Source organism: Musca domestica, unplaced genomic scaffold, assembly GCF_030504385.1.
Source record: "Musca domestica strain aabys unplaced genomic scaffold, Musca_domestica.polishedcontigs.V.1.1 9, whole genome shotgun sequence".
Lineage (NCBI taxonomy): Eukaryota > Metazoa > Arthropoda > Insecta > Diptera > Muscidae > Musca > Musca domestica.
The window spans coordinates 2,543,271-2,558,310 of NW_026712435.1; the positions used below are offsets into that span (position 1 = coordinate 2,543,271).

Here is a 15,040-nt window from a genome sequence, read left to right on the forward strand (position 1 = left end):
GTCAATATAATTTGGCAAGCACATTAGACAAATTCCATCACACATTCAAAATTTTATTGAAATGTGGCATACACAGCGTGTTTAATGCATCAAATACATAAAGTCGGCCGAAAATATATATTCAGTTCCTAGTGGAATTTCAAAAATTTATATGGCCGATGTTACTTTCAGGCAATGTTGTAGCATAAAAATCGGGTTTCGAGTCCACAAAAGAACCTGATGTGCTCCATGTATTTCCCTAAATGTAAAAAATATAAACGCCTCCAAAATAGAAAATAAATATCCAGAAGCTGCTTCTGCCATACTTTTATGCCATATCATTACGTAGATGATACAGTAGAGCAATCCATTGTTTTAGGGATATTAAGGACATTCAACTGCAAGCTGGATTTAATCTTAGAAATTGGGTATCGAATAATATTGGCGTGGTAAACCTAATAGAAAAACCACATCATGTGAAAGAAAAGCTGCTGAACATGGGATCAGATAAGGGGAAGGAAAAGGTTTTAGTTGTTTTTGGAACCCTTACATGATGCCATCGTATTTAAGATTTCACTCCATATTCTAAACAACGATATTGTTTGTCTTAATAAGGCACCTACAAAACGACAAATTTTGAAAATGTCAATGACAGTTTACGATCCCCTGGGACTTGTTGGTAGTTTCGTAATGTACCTTAAAATAATTTTACAAGAAATTTGGTGAAGCCAGTTAAGGAAGAACGACTTGTAAAGTGAGACAAGTGGTTAAAATAGCTTCCCGATTTAGAAAAGGCAAAATTCAACGTCGCTATTTAAAAACAATTAAGGATTGCAATGATGCTTACATAGAGCTACATACATTTGTGGATGCGAGTGAAAGCTGCTATGCAGCAGTAGCTAATTTTCGTATAGTGAGGAATAATAACACCGTTTGATCGCTGGTGGGATCTAAAACCCGTTTTGCCCCTTTGAAAATTACCTCAATTCCTAGTTTAGAGTTTATGATTGCTCTCATTGGCTGTCGTTTTGCCAAAAACATATTACAACACCATACTATCTCCATAAATAAACAATATTATGCCATGTTTACGTTAGAACTTTTTGTAGGGTTAACCTACTTTGAGAGGATTTATTTGAAGTAAAAGTAATGGAAATGACAATTTAAATCCTAATCCAGTGGGTTAACCCTCATATATATAAACGTACTATTACTGGTCTGATTCAAAGACAGTAATAAGTTGGTTAAGAAATGCTAATAAAAACTATCACCAATTTGTCTCTTTGCGTATTAGCGATATTTTGGACACCACAGATTGGTGGTTGGCATTGGATTCCAGGAAAGTACAATGTTGCCGATGAAGCAACGAAGTGGGCAAAGAAACTCGATCTCTTTTTGGGTATTCGATGGTTTAAGGGGCCTGATTTCCTATTAACACTTAAATATGAATGGCCAAGCTATGAAACACGGGTAGAATCAGATGATTCAGAAGTAGTTGAATGTGTACATGTTCACGATACAAAAGAGATTTCTATAAACATAGATCGTGTTTCCAATTGGAACATATTATTGAGAACCGCTGCATATGTTGTTCCTTTTTGTGATGCTGTTCAGCAAAAGGCAAAATCTAAACGTGAACTTGATTGTACTGAACTTTCCAGAGCTAAAAATTTATTGTTTCGTCTTGCACAAATTCATCTTTTAAAATCGAACAGAAAATTATCTAAATCAAGTTCATTGTACAAAGTTACTCCAGTATTAGATGAAAATCAAATCTTTGTGTAGAAGGACGAATAGATAGAGCTCTTATTCCTGAAGAAACCAAATCCTCTATAAATTTGCCTAGGGATGGTCGCATTACACAACTGATAATTATGAATTTTCATATAAATTGCAAAAAGTTTAACCACGAAACCGTGATAAACGAGTTGAGAAAGCGATGTTATATTCCTCGGTTAAGGGCTTTTTTTTTTAAATTATTGAAACAGTGCCAAACGTGCTTTAAACATACCTCAAATGGCGGAGTTGCGAGATGCCCGATTGGCAGCGTTCTGTTGTCCTTTCACATATACAGTTGTGGACTATTTTGGGCCAATTATGGTAACGGTTGGCCGACATACAGAAAAGAGGTATGGTGCATTATTTACATGTCTTACGGTAAGAGCTGTCCATATAGAGGTTGTCAATACTCTTAACACTACGTGTAAAATTGCAATTAGAAATTTTATATGTCGTCGCGGGACGCCGGGGCAGTTTTTTATTGACAACGGAACAAATTTTGATTGTGCGGAAAAGGAAATTCGAGAAGCTGATAGAGGAATTGATAAAAACAAACTAATACGTCCTCAATTTAGGAGTACGACTTCGAAAGTTTTTCGTCATACTGCAGGGGTGTTGCCGCCACTGTAATGAAGCACTGAAAATATGCAGCTCGTATCTTTATTTTTAATTTTAGAATTGTTCTTATACCTTTGTACCTCATGCACCATCCATCTTTTGTTCTGCTTTACATCCGGAAATTTCTATATATATATTAATATTATTAATATTTATTTTTTATTGTTAATTTCCCTAGCGCCTCAACAGCACTCAAAGGTATGTACTACATATTTTGTACATTCTCCCGGGCAGTTCAAATGTGTATGTTTATAGTGGACTGTATTTTTATAAAATTGAGTGGTTCGAATTATTAAAATATAACAACATGAAATGTATTCTATGTATAAGAATATATGTGCTATACAAAATAATATAAATATTTAGTCAGGTATCCGCTTCCAGAAAACGACTCTACTTCCTTGCCCAGTCTCTCTTGCTGATACCACCACCTTAATTGTCCATGCTACCGAATTTGTAGTCCATCGTTGCCTTTGGTTTCTTTTTACTTTATTTTATTAAACAGATGGAATAAACTCAACATTTTATTGTTGCCGAGACCCGAAAATTCTCACTGGTTCAAATATTTTCCGTGCTTTTCTGAAAAAATTATTAGCATATTTTAAGCTAAAAATCCCAATAATCGAAAGAAAATAATTGATTTCTTTAGAAAATTGGTCTGTTTTGGTGCTTTTCGCTGAAAGTGCACAAATAAAAAGCGAACATTTAAATGAAAACGAAAAAATAGGACAAATTAAATGTAATAGCATTACAAACAAAAAGTACAAACTTATTAAAAGACTTTGTATCTGTGCAACTGCAATAAAAAAGTCTTCTGGAGCCGAAACTCAATTTCTATTGATTCTAATATTATTAATTGAATAACAAGTTAAAGTAATTTTGCATTTTTTGTAATTTTATTGTGCGAGATTCTTCTTTGAATGCCAGTGATGATGTTAATTAAATGATGTTGTGTAAAAAGATAAAAGAAAATTTTAGAATCAAGATATCATAAAAAGCGAATGCTTGTTGTAACTTGATTTCTAAACTTTCCAATATTACTAAATCTGATGGTGGTTTCCAATCTATTAAAATTTTACTTGATTTTGCTTAAGAGTGTATTGCATCCTTTACAAAATTTGAATGTAAACACAGACTCATGGGACCCACTGTTATTTCATTTGCTCGTTTTAAAACTAGATATTTAATCTAGTAAAGATTTGGAAACAATCTTTATACTCCTTCACTGCTTTACCATAACTTTCTCACCATTTCTCATTCTTGGAAAGAACTTTGAGGACTCTCGATTTTATAACTTATGAATTCCCATCAACTTCAAAGCCTTTTTCTAAACAACACACCTCTAAAATTACCTAAAGCTGCAATAATTCTTCTCCTAAAACCAAGAAATCCTTCAGTCATGCTGGAAAGTTTTTTTTGTGCATTTTGTGAGAAGAATCACTTTCTCTCAAAGTGTTTCAAATTTCTTGCTAAAAATAATTTTTTTGCAGATAAACATATCTGTCGCAATTGTTTTGTAATCGGTAACGATGCAAACAATTGCAAATCTTTTCTCCGATGTAAAACATGCAATCTACTACAAATCGAACCGAAAATGGCCGATATATGGTAAATTTTGCAATCTAAATCTTTACTAAAATCCAATTCCGACCCTATACTTAATAATAATGCCATTAATAAACAAATTGAAATTTCTTTCACAAAAATACACAGCTTTAGTTACACATACAAAAGTTTTATATATGAGTATGAATCATTAGGTCACATGACTAAAATAGGGACTTATCCTACTGATATTCGTCCAAATTGTTACATTTAAATTCTAAATACTGTAACTTATAGTAGAACTTCAGCCCCTTTTCTTGTTATTCGCATCTTGCAAGAAATAGCAGACGACCACAAAACAAAAATTCCCAAAAGCTGACCAAGTTATAGTTCAAGACTCTTACGTTGACGACATTATTCCTTGTGCAGACACTTTAGAATCTGCAAACCAATTATTCAAGTATCTATGTGCTCTTTAAGAAAAAGCTGGTTGTAATCTCCGTAAATGGAGAACAAATTCAAAAGATCTTCTTTCACAAATAACAGAAGGACATAGAGAAATTTCTATTACACAAAGCGTTGACCATGACAATATAGTAAAAAAATTGGCACTCAGTGAAATACAGAACCTGTCTCCTTGTCTTTCAAAGTCAATCTCGAAGAAAAGCCATATTTTTCAAAACGAGAAATTCTGTCTGAGTCTGTTAGACTTTATGACCCATTAGGTTGACTAACACCAACAATAGTTATAGCCAAATCTATAATTAAACAGCTTTAAGAACATGATGTAGATTGGGATAAAAAATTCCCCAACTGTTAAAATCTCAATGGGTAAAACCCAAATCTTCATTACCAAAATTTTCGAAATTATCTATTACCAAATTGATTGAATGGCTGCCAAATTGTGAGACTCAACTTTATTGCTTTTGTGACACATCTACTATCTCCTACGCTGCTGTTGTTTAATCACGCGTGACAACCCCTAACCAAATCTAAAGTCTCTCCAATAAAAACCGTATCTATACCTAGGCATGAACTTTGTGCTTCGACTCTTGGCGTAAAATTGACTCAAACAGACAAATATTCCCTTTGTGATTTAAAAGTCCAACATATATATTACTGGAGTGATAGCTCTACTGTACTTACTTGGATTCATAGATCCCCATCTCATTGAAAAGTTTATGTTGCCAATGATGTCTCTGACATTCAACGCTTAAGTAATCCACTACAATTGATGTATGTTCCAACTTCACTAAAGCCGTTAGATGGCGGCGTTACATTAACTATGTCTTTTGTAAGCCGAAAATTGTATCTGACAATAAACTTGTAAGACGCATAATTCATAAATATATATAGAAGCTTCCCATACAATGCCAAAACTGCTTAGCAGATAATGGACGGTTTACCCAACGCTTAACAATTTCTAGACCCGTCAAATATAGTGGCGTCGACTACGCAGGACCCATTTTTCTAAAAACTTCCAATATGTTATCTACTTCTACAACTAAAGGCTACATTTGCGTATTAGTATGCATGGATACAAATGCTTTTCATGCTACGCTTAAGAGTTTTACTAATTAATTTTTTGTTGGTGCATCAAAATAACTAAAAGTCTTGCATAACAAAACAAAAATTCTGTACCCGAAGATCTCATTCATTTCTATTGCTTGCTTCATCACACCTGCTTCACCCAACTTTGGCGGTCTTTGGAAGTAGGTGCAAAATCTGTTGTTGTTATATGTTATTTGAAAAGAATAACAAATAATAGAAACCTGAAATTCAAGGAAAAAACACTTTTATGCCAAATTGAAAGTTGTCACAATTCTAGGCTACTCTGTCCTCTATCGACTGATCCTTCAGACTTTGAAACGCTTACTCAGGCGCATTTTCTAATGGGTGAACCTACAAATTGCTTGCAAGAAGAAACGCTTTCGGATTCTAACATCAATAACCTAACCCGTTTGTATGTCATTGAAAAACTAAAACAACATTTCTGGAAAAGATGGCAGTATGAATATCTGAATCGCCTTCAAGATCATCCATATTGGCTTAAAACTTTAACGGATCCTAAAATTGTAGATTTGTTACTAGTCACTGATGAAAGATGTGTACATATAAAATAGATACTTGGCCGTATTGAAAATACTTATCCAGGATCTGATGGATATATAAGGGTGGTATCTGCTCCACACAAACTTGTTAAACGACCAAGTTCTAAAATCTGTTTACTTCCAGATAATTCACCCATGTTGCTGAACGAAATAGGAATGCAGAATAGAAGTAGACAAATGAGTTGGTACACAACCAACACAATATACATGCTGCTTGATCGTTGCAATGCTTAAGCCTTTATGTAATATAACAAAGGAAAATGATGGGCTTAGGAGAGCGATGACATCAAACATCTATGATGCAAAAATGGAATGTAAATAATTGAAATAATGTAAACATAATTTTTATGCATATTATATACATTTTGGCTTGATGTTTTTGATTTAGTTTATGTTGTCTCGTTCTCTTTTATGTTATTCTTTTCAAATAACATATAACAACAACAGATTTTGCAGGTGTGATGAAGCAAGCAATAGAAATGAATGAGATCTTCGGGTACAGAATTTTTGTTTTGTTATGCAAGACTTTTAGTTATTTTGATGCACCAACAAAAAATTAATTAGTAAAACTCTTAAGCGTAGTGTTGTGCGTTGGTTGAGCAGGCGACAATTTCTTAGAAAAAAATCCTAGTGGCTTCCACTCACCACTAACATACTGTTGTAGGACACCACCCATGGCAAAATCGGAAGCGTCGACACAAACTGATGTTGGTGCATTTTCGCATGGATAGGATAATAATGTTGCGTCTGCCAACTCTTTCTTGCAATTTTCGAAAGCTTGTGTCCGTTCCTCAGTCCACGTTATATCGCTGTTATCGTTCTTCACATTGGCGTTGTAAATGCTATGTAAAATTGCCTGTGACTTTGCAGCACCTGGTAGAAATCGTCTGTAGAAGTTTATCATACCCAGAAAACGACGAAGATCTTTGACAGTGCTGGGTCTCTTATATGCTTGTATTACCTGAACTCTGCTAGGAAGAGGTCTTAACCCTTCTTTTGTTACGAGATACCCAAGAAATTCCAATTCCGCAACTCCAAAAACACTTTTATCGATGTTGATAGTTAAACCATATTGGCGCAGTTTCTCGAATAATCTTCTAAGATGATTTTGATGTTCTTCCGCACTTACTGATGCCACGAGAATGTCGTCTATATAAACGTAAACGAATTCTAAGTCTCTACATACCTCGTGCATAAATCGTTGGAATGTTTGTGCAGCGTTGCACAATCCAAATGCCATCCTAGTAAATTCAAAATTTCCAATCGGTGTTGCTACTGCTGTCTTTTTTATATCTTCTTCTTCCACTGGTATATGGTGGTAAGCTTTAACCAAATCAATTTTGCTAAAAATTGTCTTACCATCCAGCAATGCACCAAAATCATGAATATGTGGAACTGCGTATCGGTCTGGGACGGTGCGAGCATTTAAACCACGGTAGTCACCGCATGGACGCCACTCACCATTGGATTTCTTCACCATATGTAGCGGACTAGCCCAAGTGCTATTTGATGGATGACATATACCAAGACGAATCATTTCCTCGAATTCTTTCTTCACAATTTGTAGTTTTTCAGGTGGAAGACGTCTGGGTTTGCTGAAAACGGGTGGACCTTTCGTAGTTTCGATATGATGCTTAACTGAATGTTTTGCTCTAGATTTGAAATTAATCTTTGTTAAGTCGTTAAATTCTCGCAGCAATGACGTATATTGAGATGATCTCGAAATGCATTTAATAGCGGAATCCTGTACACTTGCTATAGCACCATTACATTTCCAATTGGTGTGGGGGTCTATAAGAGTATTATTCTTAATATCGATAAGTAGTCCATATTTCCCCAAAAAATCTGATCCAATAATAGGTTTTTGTACATCAGCAATTACGTACGTACATAATCGGAGTTTGGTTTGCGGCATACAAAACAAGCTGACTGGGAGGTTGATTTCGCATGGATTGCGACACAGGATATACCGTTAAATCTGCCCCTGTATCTACTAAATACCTGGTTTTCGATTTAATGTCTCGAACAAACAGGCGACATATATCTGGGGTACACTCATCCGTCACCAAAGATGGTGCACCATTCAGTTTTCCGAAGTTGGAGGCTTATAATTGCATGGAGCAAGACATTTTCTGGCTTTCTCCCCAAATTTGAAATGATACCAACAATAAGGTTTTGATTTGCTTCCGGAATTTGACCGTCTATTCCTTGATGATGATGACTTGCTACGGCTTCTTGACTTCCTGAAGGAATTTATCTGCGTGCAGAGCGTTTGCAATTTCTTCTCAATTTCCTCTAAACGAGTGCTCGATGGAGAAAAGCTGCACACATCCGATTCACTGCTATCCGCAATCTTATCGGCCATCGTTGATAATTTGTCAAGACTATCTTCACTAACTGACAATATCGCCTTCATTTGTGAAGGAAGACGTTGCATCCACAACTGCTTCAAAATGTCGTTTGAAACCTTACCTTGAGACAAAGACCGCATTTCGGATAATAACTCTGAAGGCTTCTTGTCTCCAAGTTCAACGTTAGTCAAAAGCTTCTTGAGACGCTTCTCCTCTGAATCCGAAAAACTGCTAATAAGTTTTTCCTTAAGCGTGTCGTACATGTTTTCCGCAGGAGGATCGACGATGATGTTTGATACCTTCTCCAAAATACTGCTTTCAATAGATGCGACAATGGTATGGAATTTTGTGGAATCTTGCGTAATACCAGCCATAATGAATTGCGATTCCATTTGTTTAAACCAAAGCAGCGGGTCTGAACGCCAAAATGGTGGAGCTTTCACAGCTACTCGCGAAACTTCCATTGATGGTCCAGAATTTGTAGCGGTGGTTGCCATTAGTAGGTCTGATTTCCGTTCAATTGGCTGTTCTTATTTTTTGTCCGGGGTCACCAATTTGTTGTGCGTTGGTATGAATAAAACCACAACAATTTAATTTTTTTTTAAAAATTAATGTTTAATTTCCAAAAGACAAAATAGAACTCTCCAGAAAATGTAAAAATTATTTTGTTGTCACCCAATACAAAAACTGAAAGTCAAGGCTAACTTGACGAAAAAAGAAAAATACAAAATCAAAGATGACTTGATCACATAAAAATAATATTTTTAAAGTAAATTATTATTGAGTACTTTCCGGCCGCCACAGTAGCATGAAAAGCATTTGTATCCATGCATACTAATACGCACATGTAGCCTTTAGTTGTAGAAGTAGATAACATATTGGAAGTTTTTAGAAAAATGGGTCCTGCGTAGTCGACGCCACTATATTTGACGGGTCTAGAAATTGTTAAGCGTTTGGTAAACCGTCCATTATCTGCTAAGCAGTTTTGGCATTGTATGGGAAGCTTCTATATATATTTATGAATTATGGGTCTTACAAGTTTATTGTCAGATACAATTTTCGGCTTACAAAAGACATAGTTAATGTAACGCCGCCATCTAACGGCTTTAGTGAAGTTGGAACATACATCAATTGTAGTGGATTACTTAAGCGTTGAATGTCAGAGACATCATTGGCAACATAAACTTTTCAATGAGATGGGGATCTATGAATCCAAGTAAGTACAGTAGAGCTATCACTCCAGTAATATATATGTTGGACTTTTAAATCACAAAGGGAATATTTGTCTGTTTGAGTCAATTTTACGCCAAGAGTCGAAGCACAAAGTTCATGCCTAGGTATAGATACGGTTTTTATTGGAGAGACTTTAGATTTGGTTAGGGGTTGTCACGCGTGATTAAACAACAGCAGCGTAGGAGATAGTAGATGTGTCACAAAAGCAATAAAGTTGAGTCTCACAATTTGGCAGCCATTCAATCAATTTGGTAATAGATAATTTCGAAAATTTTGGTAATGAAGATTTGGGTTTTACCCATTGAGATTTTAACAGTTGGGGAATTTTTTATCCCAATCTACATCATGTTCTTAAAGCTGTTTAATTATAGATTTGGGTATAACTATTGTTGGTGTTAGTCAACCTAATGGGTCATAAAGTCTAACAGACTCAGACAGAATTTCTCGTTTTGAAAAATATGGCTTTTCTTCGAGATTGACTTTGAAAGACAAGGAGACAGGTTCTGTATTTCACTGAGTGCCAATTTTTTTACTATATTGTCATGGTCAACGCTTTGTGTAATAGAAATTTCTCTATGTCCTTCTGTTATTTGTGAAAGAAGATCTTTTGAATTTGTTCTCCATTTACGGAGATTACAACCAGCTTTTTCTTAAAGAGCACATAGATACTTGAATAATTGGTTTGCAGATTCTAAAGTGTCTGCACAAGGAATAATGTCGTCAACGTAAGAGTCTTGAACTATAACTTGGTCAGCTTTTGGGAATTTTTGTTTTGTGGTCGTCTGCTATTTCTTGCAAGATGCGAATAACAAAAAAAGGGGCTGAAGTTCTACTATAAGTTACAGTATTTAGAATTTAAATGTAACAATTTGGACGAATATCAGTAGGATAAGTCCCTATTTTAGTCATGTGACCTAATGATTCATACTCATATATAAAACTTTTGTATGTGTAACTAAAGCTGTGTATTTTTGTGAAAGAAATTTCAATTTGTTTATTAATGGCATTATTATTAAGTATAGGGTCGGAATTGGATTTTAGTAAAGATTTAAATTGCAAAATTTACCATATATCGGCCATTTTCGGTTCGATTTGTAGTAGATTGCATGTTTTACATCGGAGAAAAGATTTGCAATTGTTTGCATCGTTACCGATTACAAAACAATTGCGACAGATATTTTTATCTGCAAAAAAAAATATTTTTAGCAAGAAATTTGAAACACTTTGAGAGAAAGTGATTCTTCTCACAAAATGCACAAAAAAAACTTTCCAGCATGACTGAAGGATTTCTTGGTTTTAGGAGAAGAATTATTGCAGCTTTAGGTAATTGTAGAGGTGTGTTGTTTAGAAAAAGGCTTTGAAGTTGATGGGAATTCATAAGTTATAAAATCGAGAGTCCTAAAAGTTCTTTCCAAGAATGAGAAACGTTGAGAAAGTTATGGTAAAGCAGTGAAGGAGTATAAAGATTGTTTCCAAATCTTTACTAGATTAAATATCTAGTTTTAAAACGAGCAAATGAAATAACAGTGGGTCCCATTAGTCAGTGTTTACATTCAAATTTGACGGGTCTAGAAATTGTTAAGCGTTTGGTAAACCGTCCATTATCTGCTAAGCAGTTTTGGCATTGTATGGGAAGCTTCTATATATATTTATGAATTATGGGTCTTACAAGTTTATTGTCAGATACAATTTTCGGCTTACAAAAGACATAGTTAATGTAACGCCGCCATCTAACGGCTTTAGTGAAGTTGGAACATACATCAATTGTAGTGGATTACTTAAGCGTTGAATGTCAGAGACATCATTGGCAACATAAACTTTTCAATGAGATGGGGATCTATGAATCCAAGTAAGTACAGTAGAGCTATCACTCCAGTAATATATATGTTGGACTTTTAAATCACAAAGGGAATATTTGTCTGTTTGAGTCAATTTTACGCCAAGAGTCGAAGCACAAAGTTCATGCCTAGGTATAGATACGGTTTTTATTGGAGAGACTTTAGATTTGGTTAGGGGTTGTCACGCGTGATTAAACAACAGCAGCGTAGGAGATAGTAGATGTGTCACAAAAGCAATAAAGTTGAGTCTCACAATTTGGCAGCCATTCAATCAATTTGGTAATAGATAATTTCGAAAATTTTGGTAATGAAGATTTGGGTTTTACCCATTGAGATTTTAACAGTTGGGGAATTTTTTATCCCAATCTACATCATGTTCTTAAAGCTGTTTAATTATAGATTTGGGTATAACTATTGTTGGTGTTAGTCAACCTAATGGGTCATAAAGTCTAACAGACTCAGACAGAATTTCTCGTTTTGAAAAATATGGCTTTTCTTCGAGATTGACTTTGAAAGACAAGGAGACAGGTTCTGTATTTCACTGAGTGCCAATTTTTTTACTATATTGTCATGGTCAACGCTTTGTGTAATAGAAATTTCTCTATGTCCTTCTGTTATTTGTGAAAGAAGATCTTTTGAATTTGTTCTCCATTTACGGAGATTACAACCAGCTTTTTCTTAAAGAGCACATAGATACTTGAATAATTGGTTTGCAGATTCTAAAGTGTCTGCACAAGGAATAATGTCGTCAACGTAAGAGTCTTGAACTATAACTTGGTCAGCTTTTGGGAATTTTTGTTTTGTGGTCGTCTGCTATTTCTTGCAAGATGCGAATAACAAAAAAAGGGGCTGAAGTTCTACTATAAGTTACAGTATTTAGAATTTAAATGTAACAATTTGGACGAATATCAGTAGGATAAGTCCCTATTTTAGTCATGTGACCTAATGATTCATACTCATATATAAAACTTTTGTATGTGTAACTAAAGCTGTGTATTTTTGTGAAAGAAATTTCAATTTGTTTATTAATGGCATTATTATTAAGTATAGGGTCGGAATTGGATTTTAGTAAAGATTTAAATTGCAAAATTTACCATATATCGGCCATTTTCGGTTCGATTTGTAGTAGATTGCATGTTTTACATCGGAGAAAAGATTTGCAATTGTTTGCATCGTTACCGATTACAAAACAATTGCGACAGATATTTTTATCTGCAAAAAAAAATATTTTTAGCAAGAAATTTGAAACACTTTGAGAGAAAGTGATTCTTCTCACAAAATGCACAAAAAAAACTTTCCAGCATGACTGAAGGATTTCTTGGTTTTAGGAGAAGAATTATTGCAGCTTTAGGTAATTTTAGAGGTGTGTTGTTTAGAAAAAGGCTTTGAAGTTGATGGGAATTCATAAGTTATAAAATCGAGAGTCCTAAAAGTTCTTTCCAAGAATGAGAAACGTTGAGAAAGTTATGGTAAAGCAGTGAAGGAGTATAAAGATTGTTTCCAAATATTTACTAGATTAAATATCTAGTTTTAAAACGAGCAAATGAAATAACAGTGGGTCCCATGAGTCAGTGTTTACATTCAAATTTTGTAAAGGATGCAATACACTCTTGAGCAAAATCAAGTAAAATTTTAATAGATTGGAAACCACCATCAGATTTAGTAATATTGGAAAGTTTAGAAATCAAGTTACAACAAGCATTCGCTTTTTATGATATCTTGATTCTAAAATTTTCTTTTATCTTTTTACACAACATCATTTAATTAACATCATCACTGGCATTCAAAGAAGAATCTCGCACAATAAAATTACAAAAAATACAAAATTACTTTAACTTGTTATTCAATTAATAATATTAGAATCAATAGAAATTGAGTTTCGGCTCCAGAAGACTTTTTTATTGCAGTTGCACAGATAAAAAGTCTTTTAATAAGTTTGTACTTTTTGTTTGTAATGCTATTACATTTAATTTGTCCTATTTTTTCGTTTTCATTTAAATGTTTGCTTTTTATTTGTGCACTTTCAGCGAAAAACACCAAAACAGACCAATTTTCTGAAGAAATCAATTATTTTCTTTCGATTATTGGGATTTTTAACTTAAAATATACTAATAATTTTTTCAGAAAAGCACGGAAAATATTTGAACCAGTGAGAATTTTCGGGTCTCGGCAACAATAAAATGTTGAGTTTTTTCCAACTGTTTAATAAAATAAAGTAAAAAGAAACCAAAGGCATTTTCTTTTCTTTCAAACAGGGGTTCCACGGAATTTATTTTATCAAAGGTCTTAAAAGGTTACAATAGAGTCTATTTAGCAGAAGTTACTTAGCTGTTGAACGCTCGGCTATCCAATTAAAAGATAGTGAGACAACTTCAACTACTTTCTTTGGTAGCCAAAAAAACATCAAACCAAATTGTGCATAATTTGCATAAAACATATGTTTGCTTTACTGTAATTATATACATACCATTCTTGCACAATACTTGTCTGTTGTCATCGATTACTTAACCCAATCATGCTAATTCTTATTTATTATACATATTCATTTGAAAAATGAAAGACTTAGGCATACAGAACAGTCATTAGATCAAAATATAGTTCGTGGGACAAAATTATATCTAAGCAGACAGTCTAAGGACAAGCGTTCGAAAATAAACAGTACACAAACATAGTGTACTGTACCGGTACAGTATCACTAAAAATTTTTTTAGCGGTAGTGTATATTTAGAGGTAAAATATATTTTAGTGATACTGTACCGGAACACAACGATGATCGTAGCGTACCGCAGTCGGAGCGCTAAAAAATCGTAGTGTATCGCAGTTGGAACACTAAAAAATCGTAGTGTACCACATGCACCAAATTAAAAAAAATTGAAATTATAAAATTGATTTTAAACACACAGCCATACTTTGTAAAATATTTAGTTTTTTACACCTACAATCATTGATTTTTAGGTACCACAAAATAGCACGTATATTATTTGCATAATAACCCATTACAATGCAATTTTTGCATTTTCAAAAACATAAACCACGGATATTTCATTTTTTAACAATTATAACGATTCACAATTTAATGATACTCAAAATAATTAATTCACACTTTAATGATACTCAAAATAATTAATAGAAGATATTAATATTTAATGAACTGCACTCAAAATAGCCAAAGCCAAGACTGCCGGTTGCCTTCCAACTTTGTTGGCTCAATGGTTCTATTGATTCCGTTCGACCAACACGCGCCAGTATGCAGGTGCTGATACTGCAGAAAGAATTTCTCATCGCTTGGAATATCGAAATTGGATCGGAAGCGCGTGTTGCAATCAAAATGAAATGAGCTTAAGTTGCAGAAGCGACAGTGTCGCCAATGTCGTTAACTCCTCCCTCCTTAAATATCTGCGTCCCGCAGATCTGCGAATCTATAGAGGGTAGCTGGACACGTAGCTTTGGGAGATTTAGTTTCCTCGTTTGCTGATACCACAACCAACCAATGCAAAGAAAGATGGAAGCAATGAACATAACATTAATGCCAATGGTACTATTAAATCTCACTCCAAACTGGTTCAATCGGTTAATGTTATTGAGG

At 34.2% G+C, this 15,040-nt stretch overlaps 2 protein-coding genes across 2 annotated transcripts in view; one reads left to right on the top strand and one right to left on the bottom strand.

Annotated features, from left to right (window-relative positions):
* LOC131806916 (N-acylneuraminate cytidylyltransferase A) overlaps window positions 1-15,040 on the top strand; it is a 545,636-nt gene that overhangs the window by 81,525 nt on the left and 449,071 nt on the right. The gene's annotated exons all lie outside the window — the stretch shown is intronic.
* On the bottom strand, window positions 7,937-8,998 carry LOC131806915 (uncharacterized). Its single transcript, XM_059131799.1, has one exon. It carries the CDS (start codon window positions 8,878-8,880, stop codon window positions 8,116-8,118), a length of 765 nt encoding a protein of 254 aa, XP_058987782.1. The 5' UTR covers window positions 8,881-8,998; the 3' UTR covers window positions 7,937-8,115.